The 15,437-nt window shown below is 38.3% G+C and overlaps 1 protein-coding gene across 1 annotated transcript in view; it reads left to right on the top strand.

Annotated features, from left to right (window-relative positions):
* Positions 1–10,382, top strand: part of TET2 (tet methylcytosine dioxygenase 2) — a 131,726-nt gene extending 121,344 nt beyond the window's left edge. Inside the window, exons 9-11 of the mRNA XM_061192078.1 lie at positions 2,886–3,023; positions 5,737–6,091; positions 8,079–10,382. Of these exons, the coding sequence (XP_061048061.1) occupies positions 2,886–3,023; positions 5,737–6,091; positions 8,079–9,514 (1,929 nt within the window). The 3' untranslated portion in view covers positions 9,515–10,382. The remainder of the gene's footprint in view (positions 1–2,885; positions 3,024–5,736; positions 6,092–8,078) is intronic.
* The last annotated feature ends 5,055 nt before the right edge of the window (positions 10,383–15,437 follow it).

Here is a 15,437-nt window from a genome sequence, read left to right as displayed (position 1 = left end):
GCTTATATCCTATGAAGCTTGGAAAAAGAGCAATTTTAGCCATATAAAAGGCAGAAGGAAGGAAAAACTAAAGGTAAGAACAGAAATCAATGAAATAGAATACAGAAAACAGAATATATCAGTGAAACCAAAAGCTAGTACTTTGAGTCAATTTGTTCAAGAAAAAAAGAGAAGGTACAAATTGTCAATATCAAGAATTAGAGATGAGACACCATTACATATCCTACAGACAGTAAAAGAATAATAATGAAAACATTATTAAAACTTTATGAAAATAAATTTAATGACTTAGATGAAATGGGCAAAGTCCTTGAAAGGCACAAATTACAGAAGCTTACTAAAGAAAAAATACCATGAGTAGTCCTATATCTATTAAAAAATTGAATTTGTAATTAAAAACTTTCCCAAAAAGAAAACTCCAGGCCCAGATGATTTCCCTTCCAAATTTCACTCATTATTTAAGAAAGAAAGAATAGTTCAATGGAAACTCTTCTAGATGGTAGCAGAGGAGTAAGTACTTCCCAACTCATTCTATGAGGCTGGAAATATCCTGGTACTAAAATCAGACAGGGGCATTAAAGAAAAAATAAAGTCCAATGATCTTCATGAATACTGATGTGAAAATTCTTAACAAAATTTCATCTAAATACATCCAACGATGTGTAAAAGGGATAATATATTATGATCAAATGGAGTTTATTTCAGGAGCAGCTGGTTCATTTAACACTCAAAGATCAATCAGTGTGATTCACCATATTAACCAACATAATGGGGAAAACTATCTCAATAGATAGAGTAAAAGCATTTGACAAAATTTAACATCTATAGAAGGAAACTTCCTCAGCCTGATAAAGGGCATAGATGAAAAACCTAAAACTAACGTCACACATAATGGTGAAAGAACTAAAGTGCTTAGTGTTTTTATGGTAAAGCAGCAAGTTAAAGAAGCATTTCATTCCTTAACTTGCTCAGCTAGGTGGAACTGTAATTTCTTTGCTCCGTTTTGTGACATGAAGCTTTTTAATGCTATTTTATTGTGATGGGATCATGCCTATTACCTAAGGTAGGCTTCGCCGTCTGTGAAAACTCAGTAAATGGAAAGCTAAAATTGTTTAAAAACACATTATACATTGGGAACAAGAAAAGCATGTCCATTCTCACCACTTCTAGTTAACATCTTTTTTTTTTTAACTTCTCAAGTAGGTTTTACTATTTGTTGACGATGTTCTCTGTGCCATATTTATAAACATAAATTTAATAAACAATTGTCGTACAATAATAAAAATAAATAATTTTTACTCTTTATCAAATGAATGTTTGCTTAAGAAAATTCAAGGGATGTTTTCAAGAATAGTTCTCATCTTGCCAGCAAGCTTTTTGTGGCAACCTAATTTTTTTAATTGAGGTATAGTTGATTTACAATTTTATGTGTTTCGCATGTACAACATAGTGGTTCACAATTGTTAAAGATTATACTCCATTTATAATTATTATAAAATGTTGACTATATTCCTTGTGCTGTATAATATATACTTGTATCTTATTCTATTTAACATCTAACTGGAAATTTTAGTGCAATAGGCAAGAAAAAGAAAATAAAAAGGATACAGATTGAATATGAAGAAATGAAACTATCCTTATTTGCAGACAACATGTGTGTGGAAAGTCCCAAAGAGTCTACCAAAAATCCTCCTAGAACTAAAAAATGGTTTAGCACAGTTGCAAAATACAAAAATCGATTGTATTTCTGTATACTAGCAATAAACCATTAAAAATTGAAATGAAAACCAATAACAATTATAATAGCATCAAAAATATGAAATTCTTAATATATATTTGACAAAAATGTACAAGACCTGTGCACTGAAAACTACAAAACATTTCTGAGAGAAATTATAAAAGACCTAAATAACTGGAATGATATACCATGTTCATGAATCACAAGACTAAGTATTATTAAGATGTCAGTTTTTCCCAAATTAATCAATGGATTCAGTATATGACCTATCAAAATCTCACCAGGTGTTCTGAAGGAATTGACAAGGTGATTCTAAAATAAATAGAAATGTAAAGAACCTGTAATAGTCAAACTTTTTTTTTAAAGAACAGAATTTGAATACCTATACTCCCTGATTCCAAGATTTACTACAAATCCACATTTACTAGTAATCAAGACAGTTGATTATTGGCATATACACACATACATACACACACACACCAGCACACCATTGCATAACAAAAGATCAGAATAGAGAGTCTGGAAATAGATTCAGCATGTATGGTCAATTGATTTTCAACAAAGGCAATTCAATGGGATAAGTGTAAACTTTTTACCCAGCAGTGTTTGAACAGTTGGATATCCATATGGAAAAAAATTCTTTGACTCTTAATCTCACACCCTATGTAAAAATCAACTCAGAATGGATTTATTTATGTAAAATTCTAGAAAATGCAAACTACAATAATCTCTAGTGACAGGAAGCAGATCAGTAGTTGCCTGGGAACAAAGTGGGAGGCATGAATTATAAAGAGGTGTGAGGAAACTTTTGGGAATGATAGATATGTACATTATTTTGATTGTGGTAGTGGTTTCATGTATGTATATGTGTGTGTGTGTAAATATATAATCAAATAGTACAATAAACAGCATATATTTAAAGTGTAAGTCAATTATAGCTCAGTAACACTATTAAATAACTTTACTGTGTCAAGGCATTTGCTCTATTTTGTGTCATTCCATTGTATTTGGGGATATAAAATATAATACTAAGGAACCTTTTTGACCTGCTCAGTACACAGGTCTTGTACTTTTTTGTCAAATATGTGCCTGAAAATTTGAAATGCCTAAGTACTTCCCCAGTCACACACTCGCTTCTATTTTTCAGATTGAATATGAACACAGAGCACCAGAGTGTCGTCTGGGTCTGAAGGAAGGCCGTCCATTCTCAGGGGTCACTGCATGTTTGGACTTCTGTGCTCATGCCCATAGAGACTTGCACAACATGCAGAATGGCAGCACATTGGTAAGTGGTGCTGAGGAGAGGTTAGCAGCATGTCCTGTTGAAGAGTAGAGGACTGGAAGTTAGCTGCATTTAGAGTAATATGTTTTCTGCCGGTGTCCCTGCAGAGAAGAGTGTTTTCATGAATGATTGCTATTGCAAGGTGACCTTGTTTCGCATAACTAGTACTCTCCTAACAGGTTGGCATGTCACATTAGTGGAAAACTGTATTGACAAGCATGTGAAAATCATGGAAATTCTTGGTGCTAATCTGAACCAGTGACTAACCCTCGCCAGCTACAATTAGATGCCCAAAAAAATTCTTTCAAAATTCACTGTCAGATATCTAGTAGGTTATAATCAGTTAAGCAAAAAGCCGTATACAAGCTAAGGTACCAGTCCAGCTTGCAGAGAAAAGTATAAATGAAAAATGCATCGTCGATGTCACACCAACTACTACAGAAGGTTCAAAGTGCAAAAGAATCCATTGTAACTACATATTACAGTGGGTAAAATGGATTGGTCCTTGTATTTGAAGGCTTTGGTAAGGGGAGAAAATGGATCCATCTTAGGGGGGAGCAATGTTGCATACCATCAAAACCCGGGGTGTGGCCTTGCACCGAAAGAGGTGACTCAGAGTGGAGATAAAGAATGAAAGGGGCTTCCCTGGTGGCACAGTGGTTGAGACTCTGCCTGCCAATGCAGGGGACACGGATTCGAGCCCTGGTCTGAGAAGATCCCACATGCCGCAGAGCAACTAGGCCCGTGAGCCACAACTACTGAGCCTGCGCGTCTGGAGCCTGTGCTCCGCCAACAAGAGAGGCCGCGACAGTGAGAGGCCTGCGTACCGCGATGAAGAGTGGCCCCCACTCGCCACAACTAGAGAAAGCCCTCGCACAGAAACGAAGACCCAACACAGCCAAAAATAAATAAATTAATTAAAAAAAAAAATCCTTATGAAAACATCATGGTACATACCACAGAAACTGTGATATGTCTTAAATATGTAATTTTCAGGACTTAAAAAAAAAAAAGAATGAAAAAGCTCAAGTACAGAAACTATAAATTAATCAACCTAATGAGTTATCAACATGGATACAGGTTTAATTGAGGAAGATGACCAATGCGACCTAACATGGAAAATAGGAGGCAGGCACTATAGTTAAATTATAGTGTAGAAAAGAATTCAGAGAGATAGTAGGCAGTAGTGGAATTAATTCGAGGAATCTGGTGTGAAATTTTTGTTGAGAAGCAAAGAAGGTATTGGTTTAATGGTCTAGAGCAGGGGTTGGAAAAGTTTTCTGTTAAAAGCTTTGCAGGCCACATAGGATCTCTGTCATATTCTTTGTTTGGGATTTTTTCAATAAAAAGTTCTTGAAAAATGCAAGAAAAACATTCTTAGTTCACTGGCCATACAAAAACAGGCTGCAAGGCAGTTTGGCCACAGGCCCTCGTTTGCTGATTTCTGATCCAGGAGAACGAACATGAGACTTATCATCCTCAGTATCTAACACCATCACTCATCAGGTATTGAACACCTGCTCATCATTTGGAGGCTCTGCTAGATTCTGGGAAGCAGAAGAAATAAATGAGAGCTGGAGCTGTAGTAGGTCTTGAAGATAACCAGGTTTCTCTCCAGCAAGGTGATGGAGAGTGGGCAGAGGATGAGGAAGTTTTTGAATGAAGGGGAATTTGCCTCTGATAGGTCACAGCTTCTGTGAGGTGAAATGGAAAGCAGCACTAGAGAGGTAGAAGCGAGTAGGGATAAATTGTGGGAAAAGGTGACAAGTGCTCAGAGGCAAGGATTTGGGAAGACTTATGTGTACGAAGTGAAACGCTCATTTTAATACCATTGCGTGTTAAACTTATTTATAAAGGTAAATCTAATATAATCATCACATTCCTTTCAAGAGTATCTTTCAATGATTTTGTATTACCTTGGGTTTTAAATAACTGTGGTCACATTTTCTCCGTTAATTAAAAACACTAAATACTAAAAGCTAGTATTTTAAAACCAACAAACAATCTTCCATCAAAGCCAATGTGATTGTGGCCAACAAAAGAAAAAAAGTACCATCAAATTATCAAAGCAGCAGAAGTAGCTTTTTTTTTTTCTTTTCAGAAGAGAAATGAGTGAGAAGAGAAACAATAAGTTAGATTTCATAAAGTACAGAGGAGGAAAAAGAAAGATAGAAGCAGTGTTAACTTACATATTACCTGTATCAATCAAATCTTCAATTTTACATTATTTAGATTTCACTTTGGTATCCTGTGGAGATTTCTTAAACACAGTTAAGGAGAGTTAGGTGTGAGGAAAGATGTGAAATCTCTTTGTGTACAAAGTATGAGATGAGGCAAATGTGATGTTACCAAAAGCAGAGGAAGCCATTTGGTAGAGGAAACTTGTAGCTGCTTTTTGAAGCTTCTTCCCTTAGTCAGAAATGTATGTGAAGAACAGGGTCACTGCAGGTAACAGTTCCTGATAGATTCCAAAAAAAAAAAAAAAAAGTCAACATGATCTTGTTTATCTTGATGTACATTTTGATGCAATTTTCATTAATAACAGACAATCATGGTTTTATGGTAACAAACCAATCTGGTCCAGTAGGCCAGCACCACAAATCTAAATACTGAGAAGGGAAAACACACACACACACACACACACACACACACACACACACACACCAGCTGTCATCTGGACTGAAACTGAGGCTGTGCTGTCTTACTTCCCTGCCAGGTATGCACCCTCACTAGAGAAGACAATCGAGAAATTGGAGGGAAACCTGAGGACGAGCAGCTCCATGTCCTGCCTCTCTACAAAGTCTCGGATGTGGATGAGTTTGGGAGTGCAGAAGCTCAGGAGGAGAAAAAACGAAATGGTGCCATTCAGGTACTGAGTTCTTTTCGACGGAAAGTCAGGATGTTAGCAGAGCCAGTCAAGACATGCCGACAAAGGAAACTAGAAGCCAAGAAAGCTGCAGCTGAAAAGCTTTCCTCTTTGGAGAACAGCACAAATAAGAATGAAAAGGAAAAGTCAGCCTCCTCTCGTACAAAACAGATTGAAAATGCAAGCCAGGTGAAACAGTTGGCAGGTAAATTTAATGTGAAGTATTGTAGATACATGTGTTACGTGACACTTATTTTAAACATGAACATTGTTAACTTTGGAAGGTTATGTTCAATCATGGGCTTAGTTCTGTACTAGAATTTTCTCTAAAGTAGCAAGACCCAGGCTTTGTTCTTGGAGATGGTAGTGAGGTGTTGCATCAGCCCCAGTGTGAGGGAGAAGTTTGGATTTTATTCTATAATAAATGGCAAAGTTTTATGGTAAGTGATAGGGTGAAATTAGTGTTAATCCATCAACGACAGACAAGCCAAATTAGAGGCAGAGGAACTAATAGTTTGGAGATTGATGCAGTAAACCAAGAGTGAGGTAATAAGAGCTTGAATTTTGGTGGTAGCAATGAAGATATAGCAAAAGATGACAGAAGTGAATTCTTCCAAAATGATTATCAATACGTTGGTGACAAACCATTAGAATGAAGGAGAAAAAATATTTAAGGATGACTCCAAAGTTATAAGCCTAGATAATTAAAACAGTACTATTTATTGAGGTAAGTTTGAAAATAAGATTTATGAGGGAAGGGCAGGAGAATAAGATACCTTTCTTTAGCCATGTTGAGTCTGAGGTTTACGAGGGGAATCCACGTATAGCTCTTATAAAGCTTTTACCCATCAAAATAGATCACATCTGTAGTAGTACCAATAGAGCATTATTTATCAATGCTAGTGGATAGTCTCTTTCTTGCTTTGTCTATAGTTAATACTCTAAAAAGAGAAATCATACAATGTGATGTCCATATCCAAATTTCAGAGATGGTATTGGCCTAGCCATTAACAAAAGAAAAATGCATATCTTTTGCATTAGTATAATGCTCTGCTTAGAACCAACCGTCTTTGCTTCACAAAGTCAAGTCTCCCTACTGATTGATTTTGAAGCTCAGGGATAAAACTAAGTAATTTAGAATAATATGTCAAAGATGTTTAATAAATATTTATTGATTGGTTGACTTACACTAAGAGAAGTAAATCCTATCCACTCCCTGGTATCTCTTGTAAGTTAGCTATAAAGTACAATCAGTTAGAACTTTGTGTCTAGTTCCTTCTAACTGGCCTCCGCAGTGATTGTTTCAGTTCTCAGGACTGCCATTGCGGCTCCGTTTATCTGTTCTCATCTCATATTACTCTTTCTTTTAAGTGTGGTCATGAAACAGAAGTATGACTTTTAAAAGTTTCATTTACAAAGCTGAAAGTTCCTTTAAAGTTGTATCTACAACTGTGTAAATTTCCTTCCTGGAAAGCACGCTAATGAAATAGGGTTTGCCAGTTGTATAAGGTGCTTTGGGTATTTAAATGAATGTCATTCTTTTTCTCATAGCATTGCTGAATCTTCCATAGCAAACTTTTTGCTACATTACCTATTTAACATATTTGATTGCATGCCAGGCAATGGAGAAATAAAGTAAAATAAGACATGGTCCTTTCCCTCAAGGGACTACTTTGCAGTGAGGTGAGGAGGGGACTAAAAATGGATAATTCCAGTACATTATGACTGTTGCTTTATCTGACTGATGTTTGCAGTGGCTATGACAAAGTATTACAAAAGCACTAGAAGTTGGGTTTATAGACGGTTTCCTTGAGGAAGGGATGACTATGTCAAGGAAGGGCAGGGAGATGGGGAGGAGGGGGCAGGGCACTTCAAGTAGAGGCTTGATCAAATGCGTGGAAGCTCCAGAGAACACGATGCTCTCAATGGAATGGCTTTTGGATGTTTCATTACATTTTTCACCATTTGCCAAAATGTACTGCTGTGTGCTCTGCCATTTTGTTTCTAATGCTTTAGACACAAAAAATTATGCCAGACAGTGATTAGAGAGCTCTGACGTTGCTCTTGTCCTCGTGTGATGGGTGTTGCGTAATTCTAGTGATGGTCCTCACGTACATGTAGACAGCCTCACTAGTTCTCATAAAGTGCTGACCAAGCATGTTTGTCCTTGCTCTCTCTTATCCTGTCCACAGAACTTCTGCGACTTTCAGGACCAGTCATGCAGCAGCCCCAGCCCCAACTGCAGAAGCAGCCACCACAGCTGCAGCAGCCATGTCACCCCTTCACTGATAACCCTCAGCCAGAGTCTGTCAGCTCTTACACTTCCGCTGGATCCACCAGTCTATACGCAAGGAGGCCCAATCCAGTTAGTCCTTATCCAAGCTCTTCACACCCTTCAGAGATTTATGGAGGCGCCAAACCTATGAACCTCTATTCCACCTCATCCCAAGCTGCAGGTTCATATTTGAATTCTTCTAATCCCATGAGCCCCTACCCTGGGCTTTTAAATCAGAATAACCAATATCCGTCATCATATCAATGCAATGGAAGCATATCAATGGACAAGTGCTCCCAATATCTGGGTTCCTATTCTCCCCAGTCTCAGCCGGTGGATCTATACAGGTATCCAAACCAAGATCCTCTGTCTAAGCTAAATCTACCACCCATCCATACGCTTTACCAGCCGAGGTTCGGAAATAGCCAGAGTTTTACTTCTAAGTACTTAGGTTATGGAAACCCAAATATGCAAGGAGATGCCTTCAGCAGTTGTACTCTTAGACCAAATGTACACCATGTAGGTACATTTCCCCCTTATTCCGCTCATGAGATGGATGGCCACTTCATGGGGGCTGCCTCTCGATTACCACCCAATCTGAGCAATCCAAACACAGACTATAAAAATGGTGAGCATCACCCATCTTCTCATTTAATCCATAACTACAGTGCAGCTCCGAGCGTGTTCAACAGCTCTCTTCATGCCCTGCATCTCCCAAACAAGGAGAATGACGTGCTCTCCCACACAGCGAATGGGTTATCTAAGACGCCTCCAGGTCTTAACCATGATGGAGCTGCTTCTGTCCAAGAAGGCTTCCACAAAGTACACGACGCTGGCAGTCAGGAAAAGCAGCCTTGTGTTGCCGAGGACAATGACGAGGTCTGGTCTGATAGCGAGCAGAGCTTCCTGGATCCTGACATTGGGGGAGTGGCCGTGGCTCCGACTCATGGGTCCATTCTCATCGAGTGTGCAAAGCGCGAGCTGCACGCCACAACCCCTTTAAAGAATCCCAACAGGAATCACCCCACCAGGATCTCACTCGTCTTTTACCAGCACAAGAGCATGAATGAGCCAAAGCACGGCTTGGCGCTCTGGGAAGCCAAAATGGCCGAGAAAGCCCGCGAGAAAGAGGAAGAGTGTGAGAAGTACGGCCCAGACTACGTGCCTCAGAAAACCCACGGCAAAAAAGTGAAACGGGAGCCCACCGAGCCGCATGAACCTGCCGAGCCCACTTACCTGCGCTTCATCAAGTCCCTCGCCGAAAGGACCATGTCCGTGACCACAGACTCCACAGTAACTACATCTCCATACGCCTTCACTAGGGTCACGGGGCCTTACAACAGATATATATGATGTCGCCCCTTGTGTTGGTTACCTCATTTGAAAAGACCACAACCAATCTGTCCTTAGTGTAGTTCTCATGATGTGGGCAGTGGGGAAAGGACACAGTATTCCTGACAGATGTGGTGAGAGGAACCTCAGCTCACCAGCAAAGAAAGAGGTCATCTTACCATAGCACTTAATTTCCACTGACTCCTAAGTGGTCACAGATGGAATCTAGGCAAAAGACCAAAGCATTCTATGCAAAAAGAAGGTGGAGAAGAGAGTGTTCCACAATTTACATTTTTAAACACTGGTTCTATTATTGGATGAGATGATATTTAAATGTGATATTTTTCCCCCTTACAACTCTACACATCTGTGACCACTTTTAATAATACCAAGTTTGCATAGTCGTGGAACACAAATCAAACAAGTACTGTAGTATTACAGGGGCAGGAATCTTAAAATACCATCTGGTGCTGAATATACAATGTACTGAAATACTGGAATTATGGCTTTTTAACATGCAGTTTTTACTGTAATCTTAATATTAACTTTTATTTATCAAAATAGCTACAGGAAGCATAAATGAATAGACAGCAAAACACTGAATTTGTTTGGATGTTCTAAGAAATGGTGCTAAGAAAATGGTGTCTTTAACAGTTGAAAACTAATGCCTTTATATCATCAAGATGCTATCAGTGTACTGCAATGCCCTTGAATAATGGGGGTACCTTTTCATTCAAGTTTTTAATCATAATTACCTATTCTTACACAAGCTTAGTTTTTAAAATGTGGACATTTTAAAGGCCTCTGGATTTTGCTCATCCAGTGAAGTCCTTGTAGGACAATAAACATATATATGTACATATATATATACACACAAATATGTATATGTGCACAAACATGTATATCTATAAATATTTTAAATGGTGTTTTAGAAGCACTTTGTCTACCTAAGCTTTGACAACTTGAACAATGCTAAGGTACTGAGATGTTTAAAAAAAAAAGAAAAGTTTACTTTCATTTTAGAATGCAAAGTTGATTTTTTTAAGGAAACAAAGAAAGCTTTTAAAATATTTTTGCTTTTAGCCATGCATCTGCTGATGAGCAATGTGTCCATTTTTATTACAGCCAGTTAAATCCAAAACGGGACTTTTTGGATTCAAGGGAATACATTAGTCCACAAAACACATGTTTTCTGGTGCTCATCTCACATGCTATACTGTAAAAGTTTTATACAAAATTGTATGACAAGTTCATTGCTCAAATATGTAGAGTTTTAAGAATTTTCTGTTAACTGCAGGTAGTGATTAACCGCATGCTACAGACTCAACAAAGCTAGTTCACTTAAGCAATGCTATTGTATGGATCTGTATGCTCTTCAGCGAACCCAAAGGCTGTCTGCCTTTGTGTTGATAATTGTACATTGTGATGTTGTCATTTCTTAGCTTAAGTGTCCTCTTTACCGGGAAGATTGAGCAGACTGATGCCTGCATAAGATTAATAAACAGGGTTAGTTCCATGTGAATCTATTAATTAAAAGGAAAAAAAAAAAAAACAGGCAGCTGGTTTGCTGTGGTGGTTTTAAATCATTAATTTGTATAAAGAAGTGAAAGAGATGTATAGTAAGTAAATTAAATTGTAAACAAAACTTTTTTAACGCAATGCTTTAGTATTTTAGTACTGTAAAAAGAAATTAAATATATATATATATATATATATATATATATATATATATATATATATATATATGGATTTGAAGCAGAATTCATGTCATGATGGTGCTACTCAGCCTGCTATAAATATATCATAATGTGAGCTAAAAATTCATTAAAGGTTTGAGTGATGTTCCTACTTGTCATATACCTCAACACTAGTTTGGCAATAGGATATTGAACTGAGAGTGAAAGCTTATAGCATTGTGTACCATCATTTTTTTCCAAGTCTTTTTTTTATTAAAAAAAAAAAAGCATACCTTTTTTCAATACTTGATTTCTTAGCAAGTATAACTTGAACTTCAACCTTTTTGTTCTAAAAATTCAGGGATATTTCAGCTCATGTTCTCCTTATGCCAACATGTCACCTGTGTTTATGTAAAATTGTTGTAGGTTAATAAATATATTCTTTTTCAGGGATTTAACCCTTTTATTTTGAATCCCTCCTATTTTACTTGTATATGTCCTGATGTAACTAAAACTAATTTTGTAAATCTGTTGGCTCTTTTTATTGTAAAGAAAAGCATTTTAAGAGTTTGGAGAATCTTTTGACTGTTTCAAGCAGAAAAAAATTACATGAAAATAGAATGCACTGAGCTGATAAAGGGAAAATTGTAAGGCAGGAGTTTGGCAAGTGACTGTTGGCTAGAGTCCTTAACTCTCTAAATAAAGATGTTTTGATCCTGTAACCAATACAGGCACAGATCCATGAGGACTTCTCTACACAAACAAAACACTTAGGGGGATGGTGTGCAATCAACTGTACAATTATGTCTTAGTCTGTGTACATTTTTGCTTACTAATGTTTCAAATAAATTCTTAATCAATGGAGGCCTTTGAGTTTTATTGGTCAAATCTTTATAACATGGCTTTTGTCTTTTAAAAAAATTTCTCCAGTTTTTGGCTGTGACCAATTTACAGGCATTTCAAGAACATTTGTTTTGTATTTGTCAAACTGCATGATTTTAATATTTTGCATATACCATATATCTAACCCCAAATATTTGATTACTTCATGCACATTTGTTGGTTTTGAGTCAGCCATCCCGATATGAGTGAATATTTGGTTTCTGTATCATCCACTGTCATTTGTCAAACTGCTGGCCAACAAGAGCAGGAAGTATAGTTTGGGGGGTTGAGGAGAGGTTAGGTAGGGAGGAAGAGAAGAAATCGAGTGGCATATTGTAAATATCAGATCTATAATTGTAAATATCAAACCTGCCTCAGAATGAATGGAAAGCAGATCTCCAATTTGCTTATATAGGAATATCAGGTTGACTATATAGCCATACTTGAAAATGCTTCTGAGTGGTGTCAACTTTACTTGAATGAATTTTTCATCTTGATTGACGCACAGTGGTGTACAGTTCACTTCTAAAGCTAGTGGTTAACTTGTGTAGGAAACTTTTGCAGTTTGACACTAATATAATGAATTCTGTGTGCATTTTTCTACGCTTTTTTAAAAAACTTAGTTTCATTTCATTTTCATGAGATGTTTGGTTGTCTATAAAAATCTGAGGATGGTTATAAATACTGTAAGTATTGTAATGTTATGAATGCAGGTTATTTGAAAGCGTTTATTATTATATCATTCCTGATAACGCTATGTGAGTGTTTTTAATAAAATTTATATTTATTTAATGCACTCTAAGTATTGTCTTGTTGAAGTTTCTGTTTACTGCCTGAATTACTGCCACTTTGGTGAGGCAAAAGTGAATGAAAAGAAATTGCTTTTTAAAGACTTTTTAGATGGTTATTCTTAATAGCAAACTATATCTAAGGTAACATCCAAATAATTAAGGCCAAAATATTTCTCTAGTTATTCAACTTTGTTTTCAAGCTTACTTGTTAGCCTATTCACTTTGCATGTGTAGCCAGTGTAAGTCAGGAGTGGTGTAACAGCACTTCTGCTGACCGCAGGCTGACCATCCCTCCTGGTGTAGAGTCTGAGGGCTATCGGTGACAGCAGGGACACCAGGGTTGAGTTCATACTGCTTAGGTCTAAGGCCAGCCCTGCTCTCAGATTCTCATTTTCCTCTTCATGTCCACTCTTCAAGGAAAATTCCTCTTCCTGCCTATCGGAAAGGCAGGCAACGTTAGGCAAGAGGAGTGGGAAGAGGTGGCCTGGGAGGCACCAGACAAATGTGCATGTCCTCACCCACCCCGCATGGCTTCAGGGAGCTGGAGGCTAGATTGTCCTCCTCTCTCCCCCTTCCCCTGTCATGTGAATCACCCCTCACACAGCCCCAGTGCACTCCTGCTGAAACACGTTCTAGAAACACAAGATATCAAACACAGTTACTAGTTCTACTTAGATTGAGTCTTCCAACCCTCACCCTGACCCCTTCCGAAATTGGTAGGGAAATCATTTACATCATGCATGAAGTAAGGGAATTCCCTTTCCCATACTTTTCTCTCTGTTCAGCCTGGGTCAAATAGTCATGCCTGAGCCCAGGAAATGACTGCCATGTAATGATCTTTGAACTCATAGCCTGGGTGATGCCTCCAGCACTCTACTCAAAGCCAGGATGTTAAGAGGAGAATCAACATCACCATTAAAAAGCCGTGATTCACCAATTTTATTTTTTTTAATTTCAACCCTCTGGGGGTGTTGTCAACACTCATTTCATGATCCATCCTCTGGTTGAACCTTGGGAACCTCCCACTCTTCACATTTGCTAGTCTCCACTGCCCAGGGCAAGGGGAATTTAAGATTCTGTGAGCACAGAAACTTTTCCTGCCAGGGCCCATCCTGATCCCACTAGTGGAGGCTGGTGATGCCAGCGCCCTGTAAATGAAGGTGCAGGCAGCCCTGCCGCTTCTAAGCCCGCAGGTGGAGAGGGGAGACAGCTGGCAATAACAGATGAGCCAGCATCACAAAGCTTTATTGACCCCTTGCCTCCTCTGGAAATAATTGCCAAGAATGAACCCTTTCATGCAAGCAGACGTGCACACAGCTGCCCTGTCACACAGTACCACTTGCTCCTTTCCTTGGTCTCTTCAGTTGGTCTGTCCTAAAAACCCTCCCTCCTGCTTTGGGTAATTCGAGCTTCTCTTCGACTCCTGCCTGATTCTCCTGCTCTGTACCAAATCAGCTATGTAAGAACCAGATTCAGTGAGAAAAGACCTTATTCATCAAGGAATCTTCTCCTCAAGCTGCAGAGAAGTTTTATTTGGTTTTGTTGGTTTAAAGGCCACCTGGAGGTGAGTGTCCAGCAAAAAAAAAAAAAAAAAAAAAAGAAAAGAAAGCTGGGGGAGCATCTTTTCTTTCAAATCAATGCAGGGGGAGAGTACGGACCACATGAAACACTTCCTAACTAACTTCAGTCACTGGGCTTTGCGGTAAGGGGCGGGGTTCTTCCTCCCCGCCTTCTTCCCTCTCTCCGCTGAGAAACACTCTCTAGTTGTTAAAGTGGTGAGAAAACGTTCGCAAAAGAGCGTAGAAGAGAATTAACCGTTAATTATAGATTATTTCAGTTTTACCAGCACTCTTAAGTTTTCGAAGAACAAAGATACTTTTATTCCCATATTTTCGAGGCCACGTGCCTGCATTTCCCTCTCTCTTACCAGGCAATTTCTCACAAATGTCTTTGCTTGTCTGGTACAACATTCCCTCTTGAAAGGAGCCACTCTTTTCCTTGCACACACGCTGCACGAGTATGCTTTCTTTGGGGGCTTCCTTTTATGCTGTTTCAAAAGGAATTTCTCGACTCAAATTGACATTTTACTCTCTAATCAATTCTTCCTTCAAACTGAAATGAGATTTCTCCTTAAGTGATGAGTAAAATAGTAGTTACAGAGAGATACTCCACTTCTTCCCTACCCCCACAAGAAGGAATTCAGGTCATTTAAATTCACGGAATGAAGGATTTCTAGGCATATTCACCAAGCACTTGCTTCATATTCCTTGCACAGCATAGTCACATTAATAGAAATCTGGGTGGTGTAGCTTGAAACTTGAGATGCCCCTGGTGCCCTAACCCCTCTCTCATGGGTAGCTCTTGACTGAGCTTTAAGAAACATGATGAAGTACCAGAAGTGCAGCAGAAAGCACCTGGCTTTGGATGCAGTAGTTTTACTAGTTAAGCTTCATCTGTAAAAGTCCGTAAAGTAGTACATTCCTCACAGGGACGTGGTAAGGAATGTAAAACTTTTAAGTACAAACTCAAATACACGGTTATTCTTACAAAGTTTTTCCTCTCCCTCCCTCCCTCCCCTTTGCTTCCTGCTAGAAG

The sequence above is a fragment of the Eubalaena glacialis genome, chromosome 5 (assembly GCF_028564815.1).
Source record: "Eubalaena glacialis isolate mEubGla1 chromosome 5, mEubGla1.1.hap2.+ XY, whole genome shotgun sequence".
In the NCBI taxonomy this organism is placed as follows: domain Eukaryota; kingdom Metazoa; phylum Chordata; class Mammalia; order Artiodactyla; family Balaenidae; genus Eubalaena; species Eubalaena glacialis.
Note: the sequence above shows the minus strand (reverse complement) of the source record. Positions and strands in the feature narration are given on the sequence as shown.